The sequence below is a fragment of the Neofelis nebulosa genome, chromosome 15 (assembly GCF_028018385.1).
Source record: "Neofelis nebulosa isolate mNeoNeb1 chromosome 15, mNeoNeb1.pri, whole genome shotgun sequence".
In the NCBI taxonomy this organism is placed as follows: domain Eukaryota; kingdom Metazoa; phylum Chordata; class Mammalia; order Carnivora; family Felidae; genus Neofelis; species Neofelis nebulosa.
The window spans coordinates 32,847,914-32,862,122 of record NC_080796.1 but is presented as its reverse complement, the minus strand read 5'-3'; the positions used below and the strand labels follow the sequence as shown (position 1 = coordinate 32,862,122).

Here is a 14,209-nt window from a genome sequence, read left to right as displayed (position 1 = left end):
GGAGTGAATCGTAGTGGAGACAGAGCTGCTAAGGACAGAAACCCAGAGCACTCCTGTGCCTCAAGGTCCAGCAGACGAGAAACCTGCAGAGGAGACTGATGGGGGCAATTAGGAGTAGGAAGAAAGAACAAGGAAGGGTCATGTCCTGGAGACCTGGAGAAGAAAACTCTTCAAGAAGTAGCGACTGGACAGTACAGCTAACTACTGTTGAGAGATCACATGAGATGAGGACAGAGAAGGGACCATTTCTTTTGGCAAAATGAAAGTTGTTGTGGACCTTCAGTTTCAGTGGCCCGGTGGGAACAGAATCCAGATGGAATGAATTAGGGGGAGGATGAGAGATTAGAGAGTGGAGCAGCAAGTATAGACTTTGAGGATCCAACCTGAACCTGTGGTTGCGGGAACTGGCAGGGTGTGGGCCCTGTCTGGAGCTGGAAGCAGGTGTTGGAGGAAGGGCTGAGAATCCCTGTTGTGACTTCTGAGCCTGTGCAAGGCCTATGTGGGCATCCCTGGGGATCGATGGGGAGACTTTGAGACCCCTGGTAGGTATAACTCTATCCTGACACCAGACCCCGTTATCTATTCCCTGAAGCTGGTAAAGGAGGAGCCTTTCTTTGCCAAGTGCTCATGGGAAGGTCTCTGAATGTCTGCTGCCTTTCCCTGTAGAGGCATTCTTGGTTTTTTGTGGGGGTCTCCTTCCCCTGGATGATCCTCATCTTGCCCTCACCTTTCAGAACTGAAGGTTTGGCCTCTCAGCCCCTTCTTTGTGCGTGAGAAAATACTGCCCTGAAAATTTGTTAGAGATTGATGGAGAAAGGCAGAACAACTCCTTCCTCTATAGAATAATCTCTGGGCCTTGAGTAGTTCTTTCCCCACCTTCCTTGCACTCGTGAGTTTGGGTTAAAAATACACACACACACACAGGTATGCAAACATGCTGGTGGGTAGGGCTGGCTGTCACTTCGGAGTGGGTGGTTCTATTTACTGAGATGAGGAAGCCTGAGGAAGAGTGGGTTTGGAGACGTGAGTTGGGAAGATGCTTGGCCCAGAGTAGAAACTCACTATTTATAGAATGAAAGAATGAATGAAATGCTGGTAGGGCATAGGGCTGTAGGCAGTGAGCTGTGTGTGTATCTGGGCCTGGAGAGGTGGAGGAAGGTGCTGTAACTCTCCACGATGAACAGAGATACGGCTCTGGTTGCAGTACGTTGCTGTAGGGTATGTGCTGCTGTTGGGAACTATGTCAGGGTGGGTGTGTGCTGCTGGGGAGGGCAAACGAGACCCCTGATTTCTGGGCTGCTGTATAACCAAGGTGTGGCTGTCTATAAAGAAACATGAAAAGCGTGTTGTTACAAATCAGAAGGTCTGAGGGCTGGTGCTGTAACTCACATGCTCAGTATACTTGGAGAGAGAGCCACTTAGGATTCTAGAATGTCTGTTTCCCCATCTTTGAAATGGAAAGAACGCCAGCTGCCCTTCCTGAGCCACAAGGTTCATGTAAGGTGTATGTGAGGTCACATATGCATGAGTTGGGAGATATGTCGATGCTTCTCTGTATGATTTTAAGAATGAAGATATATTCATGATGGGGTGTGAATTTGGATCTTCGTACGTGTGAATGGAGAAGTGAAGAGGAGTTTGAAGTGTATCTGATTTGTGTGGGAATTAAAAGTTGGGTCTCTCTTTGACTGGTCTGTGTATGTGTGTGTGTGTGTGTATGTGTGTGTGTGTGTGTGTGTGTGCACCTGCGTGCATTCACAAGAAAGAGAATTCTTCCATGTACTTAAACTCTTACACATGTGCTTCTGGAGAACGGCTATTTGAGTATTTGAGAATTTGCAAATAGACGGCAGAATCTGCCTTCCCTAGTGGGTGTGCATGCTGCCTGGCTAGTGTGTGTGCTTCTATTTCTATATGCTACCCATGCTCCTTGGCACCACCAGCCCACGTGTGCCTTATTGCATTGCAGCTGCCTGTGCTGAAGGGTGCATGCAGACGGGGGGCTCACGGGCATCTCCACTCTGTGGATGCGTGTACACATTGTGCCTCTTCCAGATGCCAAGTGAGGCTCCAACCAGCTGCCTCTACTCCCTCTGCCCACCCACATGTCAGGCTCCCCTGTGCATGTGAGACATGGCAGTTGAGCAGTGCCGCTTTACCTAGCATGTTCTCCATTGGTTAGGGAGGACGCAGCACTTGCCAGCCTCCTAGGTCTAGTCAGGGGCCCACTGGGCCAAACTGGGGCTGTCAGCCCGGGACTTGGGGCGAGCTCACTCCACAGGTGTCCCAGATGTGTTGTCCTCTACCTGAGCATTGATCTTGCAGTGACGGCTTTGTTTGTACGAGTCCTTTTTGCCTTTGTGGGTGATTCCCACACCCTGCCTGTCTGACCTTCTATCGAGCTTGTAAACAAAAGGAAACAGCATGTGTATGTCTATAGAAAGATTTTTTTTTCCCCTGTGCATGACTGAGAAGGTTATTACTGTGTTTTACCTGGATGAACAGATGGAACCTGGAAGACCTCTGGCCAGGGTCACTGTGTTGCACAGTTGCAGGGGACATGGCACATATCTTGAAGTACATGGACAGCAGCTCATGGAGTGGTGACCCTGCCTCTGGCCATGGGCTACTATGTGGCTTTGATGGTGTGCATGGCAAAGCATTTGTTCTTGCATATTTTACAGTGATTGGAGTGATGAGTTGTGAAGTCACACCCCTGTGAATATCCTGGAAATGATGGAGGGAAATACAACTTTCATGCAAGTTTATGCGGTTTCCAGAATAGCTCTCTTGAAGGGTATTTAGGTACAGGTGTGAGTGCCGGGCATGATGATCGAGCACCTGAAGCTACGTACTCTACGAAATGACATATCCATTGTGTCCCTGCATGTACGCTTCAAAAACTAGATCCGCGTGTTTGCACAGAGTAAGAATCAAAGGTCACTCCCTTGGCAAATTGAAGGTCGGGAGTCTACGGAGGGCAGCAGGCATGTGGAGAACGTACGGGCACGTAGAGGACTCTGTGCCTCTTCCTGAAAATTGGCTGGTGGCTGTGGGGCTTGTGGTTCCAGGAGGTTGGGGTGAACTGAACCTGTTCGTTTTTCTTTCCCAGAAGAGACAGAAGGAGAAGACACCACATGTCGATGTGGGAGCCACGCAGCAGCCACCTGTATGTGTGTACCGGTCTGCGTGTTTGTGAGTGGTTATGTGTGTGTGTAGGGACACCGTGTCTTTGTTCTCACCACACAGTGGGCAGAGTGGCACTGGGTGTGTATGTCAGTGTGCGTTGTGGTGTGCGCGTGTGTTCCGTGCACATGGTTTGTGGACACTATCCTCTGCACCTTCCGACATGTGCTTATATCAGTGTGTGTCTAAGGTATGTGACCCTGTGTGTTGTTCACTCCTCTGCGCGGCCTGTGAGTGGGCACGCGTTGGTGTGGGTAATTGGTGTTGGTGGGTGTGCCTTGCACGTAGGCAGTTGTGTACAGCCAGGTGTGGGCCTCAGTGAGGATGCGTGTGGGCACATGTGAGTGAAAGAGTAGGTGACTACCCTTCCGCCCGTGTGAGCCCACTCCCGCGTGCTCTCCTGCGTGCATATGTCTGCGTGTTCCTGCCGCCACATGAGATGTTCAGCAGCGGCTTGGAGAATGAGCTGCTGGTGGGCTCTACACGTGCAGCCTGTGGCTTTTATCAGCTGTTGTGGAAGAGATCCACGGCACTCTTATTTTTTGAGGGGGATGACTCCGTGGGTCTGCCTGTCACTGCCGTCCGTCATCCTCCAAGAGTAGCCCACCATTGCGCCTTTCAGCCTGTGCTATCCCAGGCTGTCATCTGAGGGACCAAAGACAGGGAGAGTAGGAGGAAGAAAGATCTCTGACCTTGAATTAAGGGCCAGTGGTGAGCAGAGGGTGGGTACAGGTTGGTGCCCTGAGAGCAAAGGAGAACAGGGGAGTGAAAACCTGGTAAGCCTTCTACTCCTCTCCTGCAGGCCCTGGGGGCTCAGTGCTAGGCTGATCCCTGCCCGCCCTTCGACTACTGCAGAGCAGGGATTAGGGTGGGAAGCCCCACACACCAGGAGGCGCTGGTCCAACCACCTACTCGTGCGTGGCCCACTCGGCTCCTTGCATCTCTCTGTGCTTCCTGTCTGCAGGTCCTAGGCTCTCCCGTTTGCTGCCCCCCATGTGTCCCACCCCTTTCCCGTGGCTACTGAGGGCTGGTCTACACCCTTGTGGCTCCCTCCCTGGCCTTCAGCAGTCAGCTCCTGACCGTGGTCCTCACCCTTTCCTCTTTGGCAGGAGGGAGCGGAGGCGCCGGCACCACATGTCAGTGTGGGAGCAGCGCACCAGCCAGCTGAGAAGGCACATGCAGATGTCTAGCCAGGAGGCCCTCAACAAAGAGGAGGCCCCACCAATGAACCCCCTCAACCCCCTCAACCCGCTGAGCCCCCTCAACCCACTCAACGCCCACCCGAGCCTCTACCGGAGACCCAGACCCATTGAGGGCCTGGGCCTGGGCCTGGAGAAATGTGAGGAGGAGCGCATTAGCCGCGGGGGGTCCCTCAAGGGGGACGGAGGGGACCTGCCGAGTGCCTTGGACAACCAGAGGAGCCCCTTGTCCTTGGGCAAACGGGAGCCACCATGGCTGGCCAGGCCGTGTCATGGGAACTGTGATTCGACCCAGCAGGAGGCTGGGGGAGGGGAGACTGTGGTGACCTTCGAGGACCGGGCCAGGCACAGGCAGAGCCAGCGGCGCAGCAGGCACCGTCGTGTCAGGACCGAAGGCAAGGAACCCTCCTCCACCTCCCGGAGCAGGTCTGCCAGCCAGGAGCGGAGTCTGGATGAAGGGGGGCCCACCGAGGGGGAGAAGGACCGCGAGCCCAGGGCCAGCCACGGGGGCAAGGAACCCACAATCCAGGAAGAGGAAAGAGGCCAAGACTTAAGGAGGTAAGTTAGCCGCAGGAGTGCCCTGGAGGCATAGAGCCCTCCTGGTGTTAACGATGCTTCAGTACAATCCCGCCTGGCCCTCACTTTTCCCTTTTATAAAATGGAAATGATACTGACGCACCCTTTATAAGGCATGTGTAAATATGACACACAGTGGGCTCTGTCCCCCTGAAACCCAGAGACTGGTCTTCTAGGGCATCTCCTGTTGGGTGTGGGTCATAGGTGGATGGATGGGAATAAGGCACGGACAGCGCCTGTGGGTCTTAGCTCCTCTCTGCCTGGGTGGGTGGGGGTGAGAGGCAGCAGATGCCATGCTCCGAGCGAGGCTCCTTGCGCTTCCCCCCACTTTCCCTCTTGCCTGGCTCACCAGCCACTTTAGAACATCTTCTTCTGATCTGAGCACCAGCCGTCTCCTCCTCTGTCTCCACAGGACCAACAGTCTGATGGTGCCCAGAGGCTCCGGGCTGGCAGGAGCCCTCGATGAGGCCAACACGCCCTTAGTCCAGCCGCAACCAGAGTTGGAAATGGGGAAGGACACGGCTCTGACAGAGCAGGAGCCGGAGGGCAGCAGTGAGCAAGCTCTGCTGGGGGATGTGCAGTTGGACATGGGCCGGGCCATCAGTCAGAGTGAGCCCGACCTCTCCTGTGTCACGGCCAACACGGACAAGGCCACCACTGAGAGTACCAGCGTCACCGTCGCCATCCCCGACGTGGGCCCCTTGGTGGACTCAACTGTGGTTCACAGTGAGAACACAAGTCCCTGTCCCCCTTCACCCTCACCACCCATCCCACCCAGGGCTGGGGACAGTTATGGCTCCGGAGTCGCTCAGTAAAGCTACGTGAAAAACCCCACCAGCAGGACGAAATCATTCTTCAGCAAGGAAACAATAGGAGCAGTTTTATCTAGGTTTGCAGGAAAAATAAGTTAGAATTTTCTCCATCTTTAGTTTTATCTGTAAAATTTGCTTATGCCTTGGCCCCTGTGACCATCATAGAGATGTCAGAGAGATCACATGTGGTTTTGTAGCCAGATGTATATACGTGGCTATTTGATGTATCATGTGAACACTCGATGGCACTCTCCAGGACCTCGGAGGGGCCATGTCACCCGGACAAGTTAGGGAACCCGTGTGGAGGAGGAGATGATCCAGACCGCTTAGTGTGTGGCTTCCAAACCTGTTTCTCCTGAGGCCTCAGTTTGTCAACCCTAAAGTGAAGCACTGAACTGGGTGATCACTGAGGTCTTCCTCAGCACTAACATTTTATGAATTTATTACTCTTATTTATTCTTTTCTCCTAGGAGCTTTTACTCAGTTTCTCTGATAGATTCCTCAGGCAATGGATGTTAATCTCCAGACCTCAAAAGGAAACAGCAGAAAGCCCCCATCTACCCCCATCCCTGCCCTAGCCTAACCTCACCCCTATCCTCACTTCAGCCCCACCCCCTTTCCTGCCCTAACCCTGCCTTTATCCCTGTACTAAACCCACCCCCACCCCAACTTCACCCCCACCCCTCACCCCACTTCCATTCCTGCATTAATTCTGGCTGCCGCCTCATGCTCACTGAATTATGACCAGAGGACTCTACCCTTGCTTTTTTTTCCTTCTGATTTTTCCCATATATTTCTATTTTCATAGGACAATCTCCTCTTCCTGTTTTTCTTTCTTCTGCTCCCTCTCCATTGCTTTACTTTCTGTACACTCAAAATGCCAGTACTGCTTTAAAAAGCGAAGTCTCCCATGTTCACTGCTCCTGGGGTTGGTTGACTTGGGCATGTCTCAGGATGTCAGACTCACAACCTCTTGTGGTATGTGTTTAATTTTATGCTCTAATAAGTAAATCTTTTGGACCCTCTCTTAAGAGAAACATCAAGAAAGTTTGGCCTTCCTCTGCTCCTGTCCTGGGGCTAGTCTATGGCCTTGGTCATAGGTAAGGGCATAATGTCAGAGGGATCTGGGATCATTTACCTTTTGGAAGGACCCAGAAGGAGCCAGAGCTTCAGAGCTCTACTGCTTGCACAAGGCTCCAGGGTAGAGTTGGTCACTGTGAGAGAACAGTGGGAGAGTTTGACTGAATCCCTTGCCCACTCAACTTTAGCCTCCCTGCCACTTAACCCACACTGTAAGTTGCATGTGGAAACTGAGGGTGGCGGCCCAAGAGCTCCACTCAGTCTCTGACTCCTTCATCCTCCTAGCCCTGGAAGGCCGTCATGGTCCCATATTTGCATGAATATTGCATTCCCGTTTCAACATTAATCACGACTGGAAAAAGCACAGCCAGAGAGTCAGCTGCAAACAGAGTAATGGTTTCTTAAAATCTTCCATTGCAGTGTGATATCATTGAAAGGATGTAGGATTTTGAGTTGGGAACTAGCTGTATGAACTGAAGATAGATAACTTGAATTCCCTGAACTTCACTTTTCCCATCTGTATTATGGACATAATATATGCCGTTCAAGGTGTATTGTTGTGAAAATTCAATAAGTAAATGTAGACAAAGAATCTAGATTTTTAGATACAACTTTGTAAGCCTTACAACAGAAATAATCGTTCTGTTACCCTGGGAAACATGATTATTACTATTTTTTTAATGTTTATTTATTTTTGAAAGAGTGAGACAGAGTGCAAGTGAGGGAGGGGCAGAGAGAAAGGGAGACCCAGAATCCGAAGCAGGCTCCAGGCTCCGAGCTCTCAGCACAGAGCTCGACACAGGGCTTGAACTCATGAACCATAAGATCGTGACCTGAGCTGAAGTCGGACACTCAACCTACTGAGCCACCCAGGTGCCCCACATGATTATTATTTATGTGCCCAAAAAGGCTGTCATGTAAAATTAGGGTGAGGGTCAGGCTAGGAGGAGAGTAAGGGCTTCACAGTGTAATCTAACAAACCCAGTGCTTGCAGGGTGCCTGGCTAGATGCATTCCTGTAACCCCTTCCCCTCATCTCTATCCCATCCCTGTGGAAAACAAAAGGTGCTATTCTCACATGCAGTGAGGTTTCTGATGATTTCAACATGTGCCTTTCACAGTCAGCAACAAGACTGATGGAGAAGCCAGTCCTTTGAAGGAGGCAGAGATCAAAGAGGAGGAGGAAGAGGTAGAGAAGAAGCAGCAAAAGAAGGAGAAGCGTGAGACGGGCAAAGCCATGGTTCCCCACAGCTCTATGTTCATCTTCAGCACCACCAACCCGTAAGGCACCTTCCTATCGCTCGCCCTTTGGCACCATGGTAGACGACCAGGGTTAGAGCCAGAGTTGGGGCGATGAGGAGGAGAGACGAGGGTCCGCTCGCCCCCCGATCCTTCTCAGTGAACTGTGGCCAGACATCTGAAACATGCGGGGTGCTCCCTGGTAGAAGTGTGTCATGAGGTTGAATCACCGCTGAGCTCTGTGCTGCATCTGAAGAATAATTTAAGACGGAGAAGCATGAGCAATGTCATGAGAAAAGGACCCTTTACCTCAAATTGTTCAGTAGGTTGTGTCGAGGGCTGGGGTGGGAGCAAGGAAATCTACTTGGGATGTGTCACCAAATATTTCAGTGGTGGACAGAACTGAGAATGTGGAGCCTGGAATAAATAGACCACCCACTGGAGTTTAAGAGGATTGGTCCCACTGCCCTATATGTGGATTTTAAAATGGGATGTTCCTCAAAGCAGAGGTAGGGCCATGAGATGGAGGTGGCAGAGAAGATTCTGGAAGGTTAGACTGAGCTGCCTTTGCCCTGGAAATGAGTAAGATGTACGCATAGACCAGCTTCTGAGGCTAGGAAGACAAAGGTTTTCAGTGACCACATGGGCAGTATTCAGACAAGCCTCTGGGAGGGAAGGAACTTGGGCTAAAGTATATCGGGTCACCTGAGTCCAGAATACAATCTATAGAATATGATCACTTTAATCAGAATACCTGGGGCTCATGAAAACCTGTTGTTCCTCTCATCAGGAATCTTAGAATCAAGATCTATTTTTGCATTTCTGGCTTCTTATGATTTCCTTGCTATGCCCCAGTTTCTGTACAGTGGGGGAGGTGACACTGAGATACAATGGAGGGTCCCATGTAGCTATGCTGAGTGCGTGTAATCTGATGCTGGCTGCTCCCGTGCCTGCAGATAATGTATTTGGCTTGTGTACCGTAGCCTCTAACCGATCTGATTACCTTCTCCCACTGGAGCTTTAAATCAAGGGTGGTGCCTGAGAAATTAAATTCCTCTCCCCATGGCTTCCTCTGGCCAGGGCCTGGCTGTCTGGAAGAGGCTGATGAGCATGAGGGTGGGGAGTAAGAGATGGGGATGGGAGGGAAGCAGAGGCAGCTCAGAAGGCCCTTCCACCCCACAGGATTCGCAGGGCCTGCCACTACATTGTGAACCTGCGCTACTTTGAGATGTGCATTCTCCTGGTGATCGCAGCCAGCAGCATTGCCCTGGCAGCCGAGGACCCTGTCCTGACCAACTCGGAGCGCAACAAAGTGGGTGCACGGGAGCCGTTTGCAACCTCCGTAATACCCTGGTACCCACCCCATCCCAGCCCCTCCCCATCCCAGCATTAAAAGTGAATTAAGGCAGGTTCCTGGGGAGTGAAGAAGGGTTAAGAAATGGTCCATTCCAGTCCCTCAGGGCGAAGTAGGGACCATTTCAAGACCAGCCCCTTTTCTCCAGTCCCCACTCCCCAGCCACACTGTGTGCTGTTATGTTTCAGCAGTGGGCCTTCTCCCCCGAGCCAGCCAGGTCTTACAGGGTCATGTAGGGTCATGAGGGATGTGCATGAAGTTGGGGAGCTGAAGCTCTACCCCAGGCTGCTGAGACATCTCCCGGAGGTCCTAAGGGTGTGTGTTGGGAAGTATGAGGGAGGTCAGGAGGATTGGAACTGACAAGGATTCTACGTCCTGAGGGAGATATTTGTGGGGCCATTCAGACCCAAGAAGTGAAGTTCTGCCCAAGGGGAGGGAAGAGCCAAGGACTGACTGCTAAGTCATGCAGTTCCAGCAGTAACGCCTGGCCCCCCTCCTCCTGTGTCCAACTAGCAGGCCCAATCCCAAGCTTCTGTCCTGAGGTAGAAACGAGTTGGGGTGGGGGTGCAGGACTGCATGCACACGGGCAGTCAGGCATGTGTATAGCCTGGTGGCCACACGTGATGCTCTTCCCCTTCATGGATATGTGTCTTACAGGTCCTGAGGTATTTTGACTATGTTTTCACTGGCGTGTTCACCTTTGAGATGGTTATAAAGGTAAAAGCCTCTAGAGAAAAGCTGGGCTACGGGGTTTAGATGGGTCATGTGTCTGCTCCTTTAGTTTGGTGCCCTTCCCCAGTGCTGCCACCTACCAGCCAATGACAGAACCTTAGTAGGGCCTCCAGCCACGCCTCCTCTGGCCTCAGAATTCTGATGAAGTCTGTCATGATAAGATGTTGTGGTACAGCACGTCTGCGTGGATCTGTTTAGACTGGGGCAGACCTGTGGGTATGGCCCAAGGGGAGCCAGGCCCACTCTCAGGCAGGCAGTGGGAGTGCAGACAGGGGTGGGGATTGTACTCACCTCCCCAGTGTGCTCCCTGGTCTGAGCCTGGGCACGTGCCAAGGCAAAGGGTTGGCTAGGGATGGGTCTTCCTGGACACCATGTAGTTCAGCTGCCCTCACTGCCCCCCATTCTGTTTCCCACATCCTAACACCCCACATTTCTATTCTTTTCATAGTCTCCCTTATGTGGGGTTCCCTCTGTGCATATGTGGTGACGCCTGGTGCTCTGAGCCACTAATGGAGGAAGGAATGTGGCAGAGTTCTGTGAGAGCCAAGGAGTCTAGTTGAACCCTCGTGGCTATGACAAGGGGCCTCGGGCTTCAGAGTGAGGTGAAGAGAGACTGTGAGACATGTCCTCTTGCTCTTCAGGTCCTTGTGCAGGGTTGATTGTAGAGACAATGGCAGTAGGGGCATTGTCATGGGGAGCCCTGAGCTCAGGGTGCATTGCCGACACCAGTGGGCTCATGCCTGGCTGTTCACATCTTTCTCCTTCAGATGATAGACCAGGGCTTGATCCTGCAGGATGGGTCCTACTTCCGAGACCTATGGAACATCCTGGACTTTGTGGTGGTGGTTGGCGCATTGGTGGCCTTTGCTTTGGCGTAAGTGTAACTCTTTCTTCTTGTTTGATTCCCTTTTGTCTCTTCTTCCTGAGACCTTGATTTTGAGGCCTCTCTAAGGCCAGCCTGAGAAACAGTTCACTCAGAGTGGTGCCAAAGAGAGCTGCCCTTGAAATCTGCTTCCCCGCTTGCCCTCTGTGGTACTTCTAGGAGCCTTGTATCTTCAGCTCACATGCCCGAAACGGTAGCACTGGTGAAGGAGGAGCCGGGAAAGTCCTTAGGGAGAAGTCAGAGGCCCTGGGGTTCCTTTCTTGGAGATGAGGAAGCATGGGCAGGTGCTCACCCATGTGGGCAGTGCCTCCAGGGGCTCAGGAAGGGACCCAGGGACAGCTTACGTATCTCTCGTTTCTTGATTCTCTCAAACAAAGCATCAGCTTGAAAGAAGAATGTAGAGCGTAGAATAAAGTTGGGGAATCACAGAATCTTGAGCATGAGGAAACTCTCTGCTCATGAGCAGAGATACCCCAGAGAGATTTCAGGGACATCAGAACCATGTTAATACATTTAACTCCAGAATGTAAGATTTAGGAACTTCCTTGATAACACACTGAGGAAGACAGTCTTAAACTGTTTAGGTAACTAAACCGTGTTCATTACATTTGGGGATTTTTCCCCCCAAACATTGATCCAGCTGTAGCAGGTTTTCAACCACATTCCGACATTCCCGTGGAATCCGGCGAAGGAAGGGGCTCTCATAACCCTCCAGGGTATAGCTGGGAAATACACATGGTGTCAGGGCCTTTTCCCTAAGCTGGTATGTCGAGTACCCTCAGATGAATGACAGCCTTTTGGGCTCTGTCTGTACCTTGTTCCACCACCAGAGCAGCCTTCCCCCTTTCCTAGGTGGTGCAGCAGGCTTCCCTCCAGACTCTTCAAGTACAAGAGCTGAATCTTCTAAGCAAGTCTGGCTTCAGTGTGATGAGGCTGAAGAGAAACATTTGGGAGATGTTGTCAGTGATAGCAACTGAAAGAGGGAAGGGGGCAAAATACCTGCATAGGTTTGACCTTCCCAGGTCCAAGAAAGGGGTCATCCATCCCCCCCCCCCCACTCCCCAAATACCATAAGCTTCCATTTCTGTCTACCCTGGCAGAGAAAGAGGTGGGGTGAGATTTAAGAAGAAACATTCCCCAAGTGGCTGAGGGTAGGGAGCTCTCTGTGGGAGAGATGAAAGGTCTCCAGCTGTCCTAAGAATCTAAGATCTCCCAGAACCTAGAAGTAGGCTATTTGAATTGCTGTCCCAGCCATGAGGGACCCCCCCAAAGGAGAGCCAGGGTGAATGTGGCTTATGACCCTGAGCTGACCTTGCAGATCAATTTCAGTGTCCCTTGTCCCCCGTGTACACCAGTATATTAACCCCTATTAGAGTCGCATGGAATCACCTGTGTCTCTCACAACAGGAAAGACTCCCGTTAGACATGACTGAGCTATTTCCAAGGAAATTTCACAAAAGCATGGCATTTTCCCAAACATCTCTACCTCGTATGAATTCTCACCTCAAGACAAAAATCAAGGCAGCTCTGGCTGTACCAAGGGGACTCCCAGCTCCTCTTCCTCCTTCTTAGAAAGAAGCATTAGAGTCTTTTTCCTAAGGAGGCCTATTTATTTGGTAAGGGATAAATACCACCTTTGAGTTTCTAAAAGGTCAAGTTCCCTTTTCATTTTGTCAATTCATTTGCTTACATTATTCACCATATTGTTCTTCTTTCTTATTTTGATCTCAATAAAGTAGTTTGTGTCTTTTTGAAGAAATGAAAGACAAGGAGAGAAGTATATCAAGGAATCCACCCCATCTTTAGGAATCTCATTGGGGTGACAGGACATAGTGGGAGGAAGATGTGGGCTGTGGACTTAGGCAGGCCCTGTTTTGAATCCCAGCCCCTCTATTTACCTGCATCATGTGCTAGAGCAACATAGCAAGACAGTAACCCTTTTATCCTCAATTTCTCATCTCTGAAATGGAGTGAAAATAATGTGTATAGAGTGCTTAGCATAGGGCCTGGCACAGTGTAAGTGATCAATAAATGTTAATTTCCTTCCTTATGCTTCCATTCTCTCACCAAGCCTAAACATGGAAGACAAGTATGTGTTGATATATAATGTGTGAAAATAGTTGAAGATGAACACAGAGTGGTTTCCAAGACTTGTTTTACACACACGCGCACACACACACACACACACACACACACACACACACCACCTTGTGCCTACGTGCCAGGTATGTAGGTGCCCATGGGAAAAAGTTGCATCTTAGAGGAAGCCTTTGCATGCCTGCCCCATGTCCACAGTCCAGCTGTCTCTCCTCAGATCCAGAGCGAGGACGATGGGCTGGAGGGTTGTCACCTGTCTTGTTCTCTTTTTGTACCCTTTGAAAACATGGCGGTGGTGGCTTTGGTGCTGGTGGCAGGGAAGCCTTAACAGCCCCGGAACCGAAGCCTGTCTGTTGGTCCTCAGACCAGGTACAGTGCAGGGAACCCCAAGAACCCTCGGGTTCTGGGGTCCACACTTATGTGATGGATTGAGAGTTATGATCCATCACTTGCTTTTAGTGATGTCACTTTCTGAACTTTTTCTTAATTTCCCTGGAAATGTAAATGGTACCTGCTCACCCTTCTCCATCCACTGTCTTTTGTTACCATCCTTCCAAGCTGGCCATGCACATTTCCTCTCCCCTTCCTCCTGCTCATGGAGCAGGCTCACACCCCTCTTCTCTGGCCTTCGTCACATTTGCTGAGGTCCAGGTAATGCTTTCTCTCGCTCATGTGCCATGCTTCCTAACTCTCTTCTCTCCCTTTCCTCATTAAGGGCACCGGAGAATTCAGCTCTTCCATCACTTTGGTAGGGTTGGCCAGGATCTCCCCTGCCAGCAGAGTGAGGGCCTGGCCTGGGGCAGACAGCGGAAGGAAGCCTGTGTTGTACTCTGCCGGGCCATGGCAGGAGGCTCAAGCCAACAGGAAGCCAAATGTGGGGTTTTCTGCACACTTTTCAAGGACCTCCCTCCTTGTGGTTACAACTTCCATTGTTATAACCCATACGTTTGCCTCTGGGAATGTCCACCGTTCAGATGACCTTACTCTAGCCCTATCTCTCTCTCCTCCTTGCAATTGAACCTTGCCCTGCCGAGGTTTCTACTCAGGCTGTT

General features: G+C 51.2%; 1 protein-coding gene across 8 annotated transcripts in view; it reads left to right on the top strand.

Annotated features, from left to right (window-relative positions):
* The window catches only part of CACNA1E (calcium voltage-gated channel subunit alpha1 E), a 489,630-nt gene that overhangs the window by 419,053 nt on the left and 56,368 nt on the right, over positions 1-14,209 (top strand). For 5 of the 8 annotated variants that reach the window (XM_058701271.1, XM_058701267.1, XM_058701272.1 and 2 more), the window contains exons 21-27: positions 3,113-3,169; positions 4,296-4,943; positions 5,374-5,687; positions 7,974-8,133; positions 9,274-9,403; positions 10,103-10,162; positions 10,945-11,051. In XM_058701271.1, coding sequence (XP_058557254.1) covers positions 3,113-3,169; positions 4,296-4,943; positions 5,374-5,687; positions 7,974-8,133; positions 9,274-9,403; positions 10,103-10,162; positions 10,945-11,051 — 1,476 coding nt within the window. The remainder of the gene's footprint in view (positions 1-3,112; positions 3,170-4,295; positions 4,944-5,373; positions 5,688-7,973; positions 8,134-9,273; positions 9,404-10,102; positions 10,163-10,944; positions 11,052-14,209) is intronic. The other 3 variants (XM_058701273.1, XM_058701270.1, XM_058701274.1) reach the window with 1 other exon arrangement.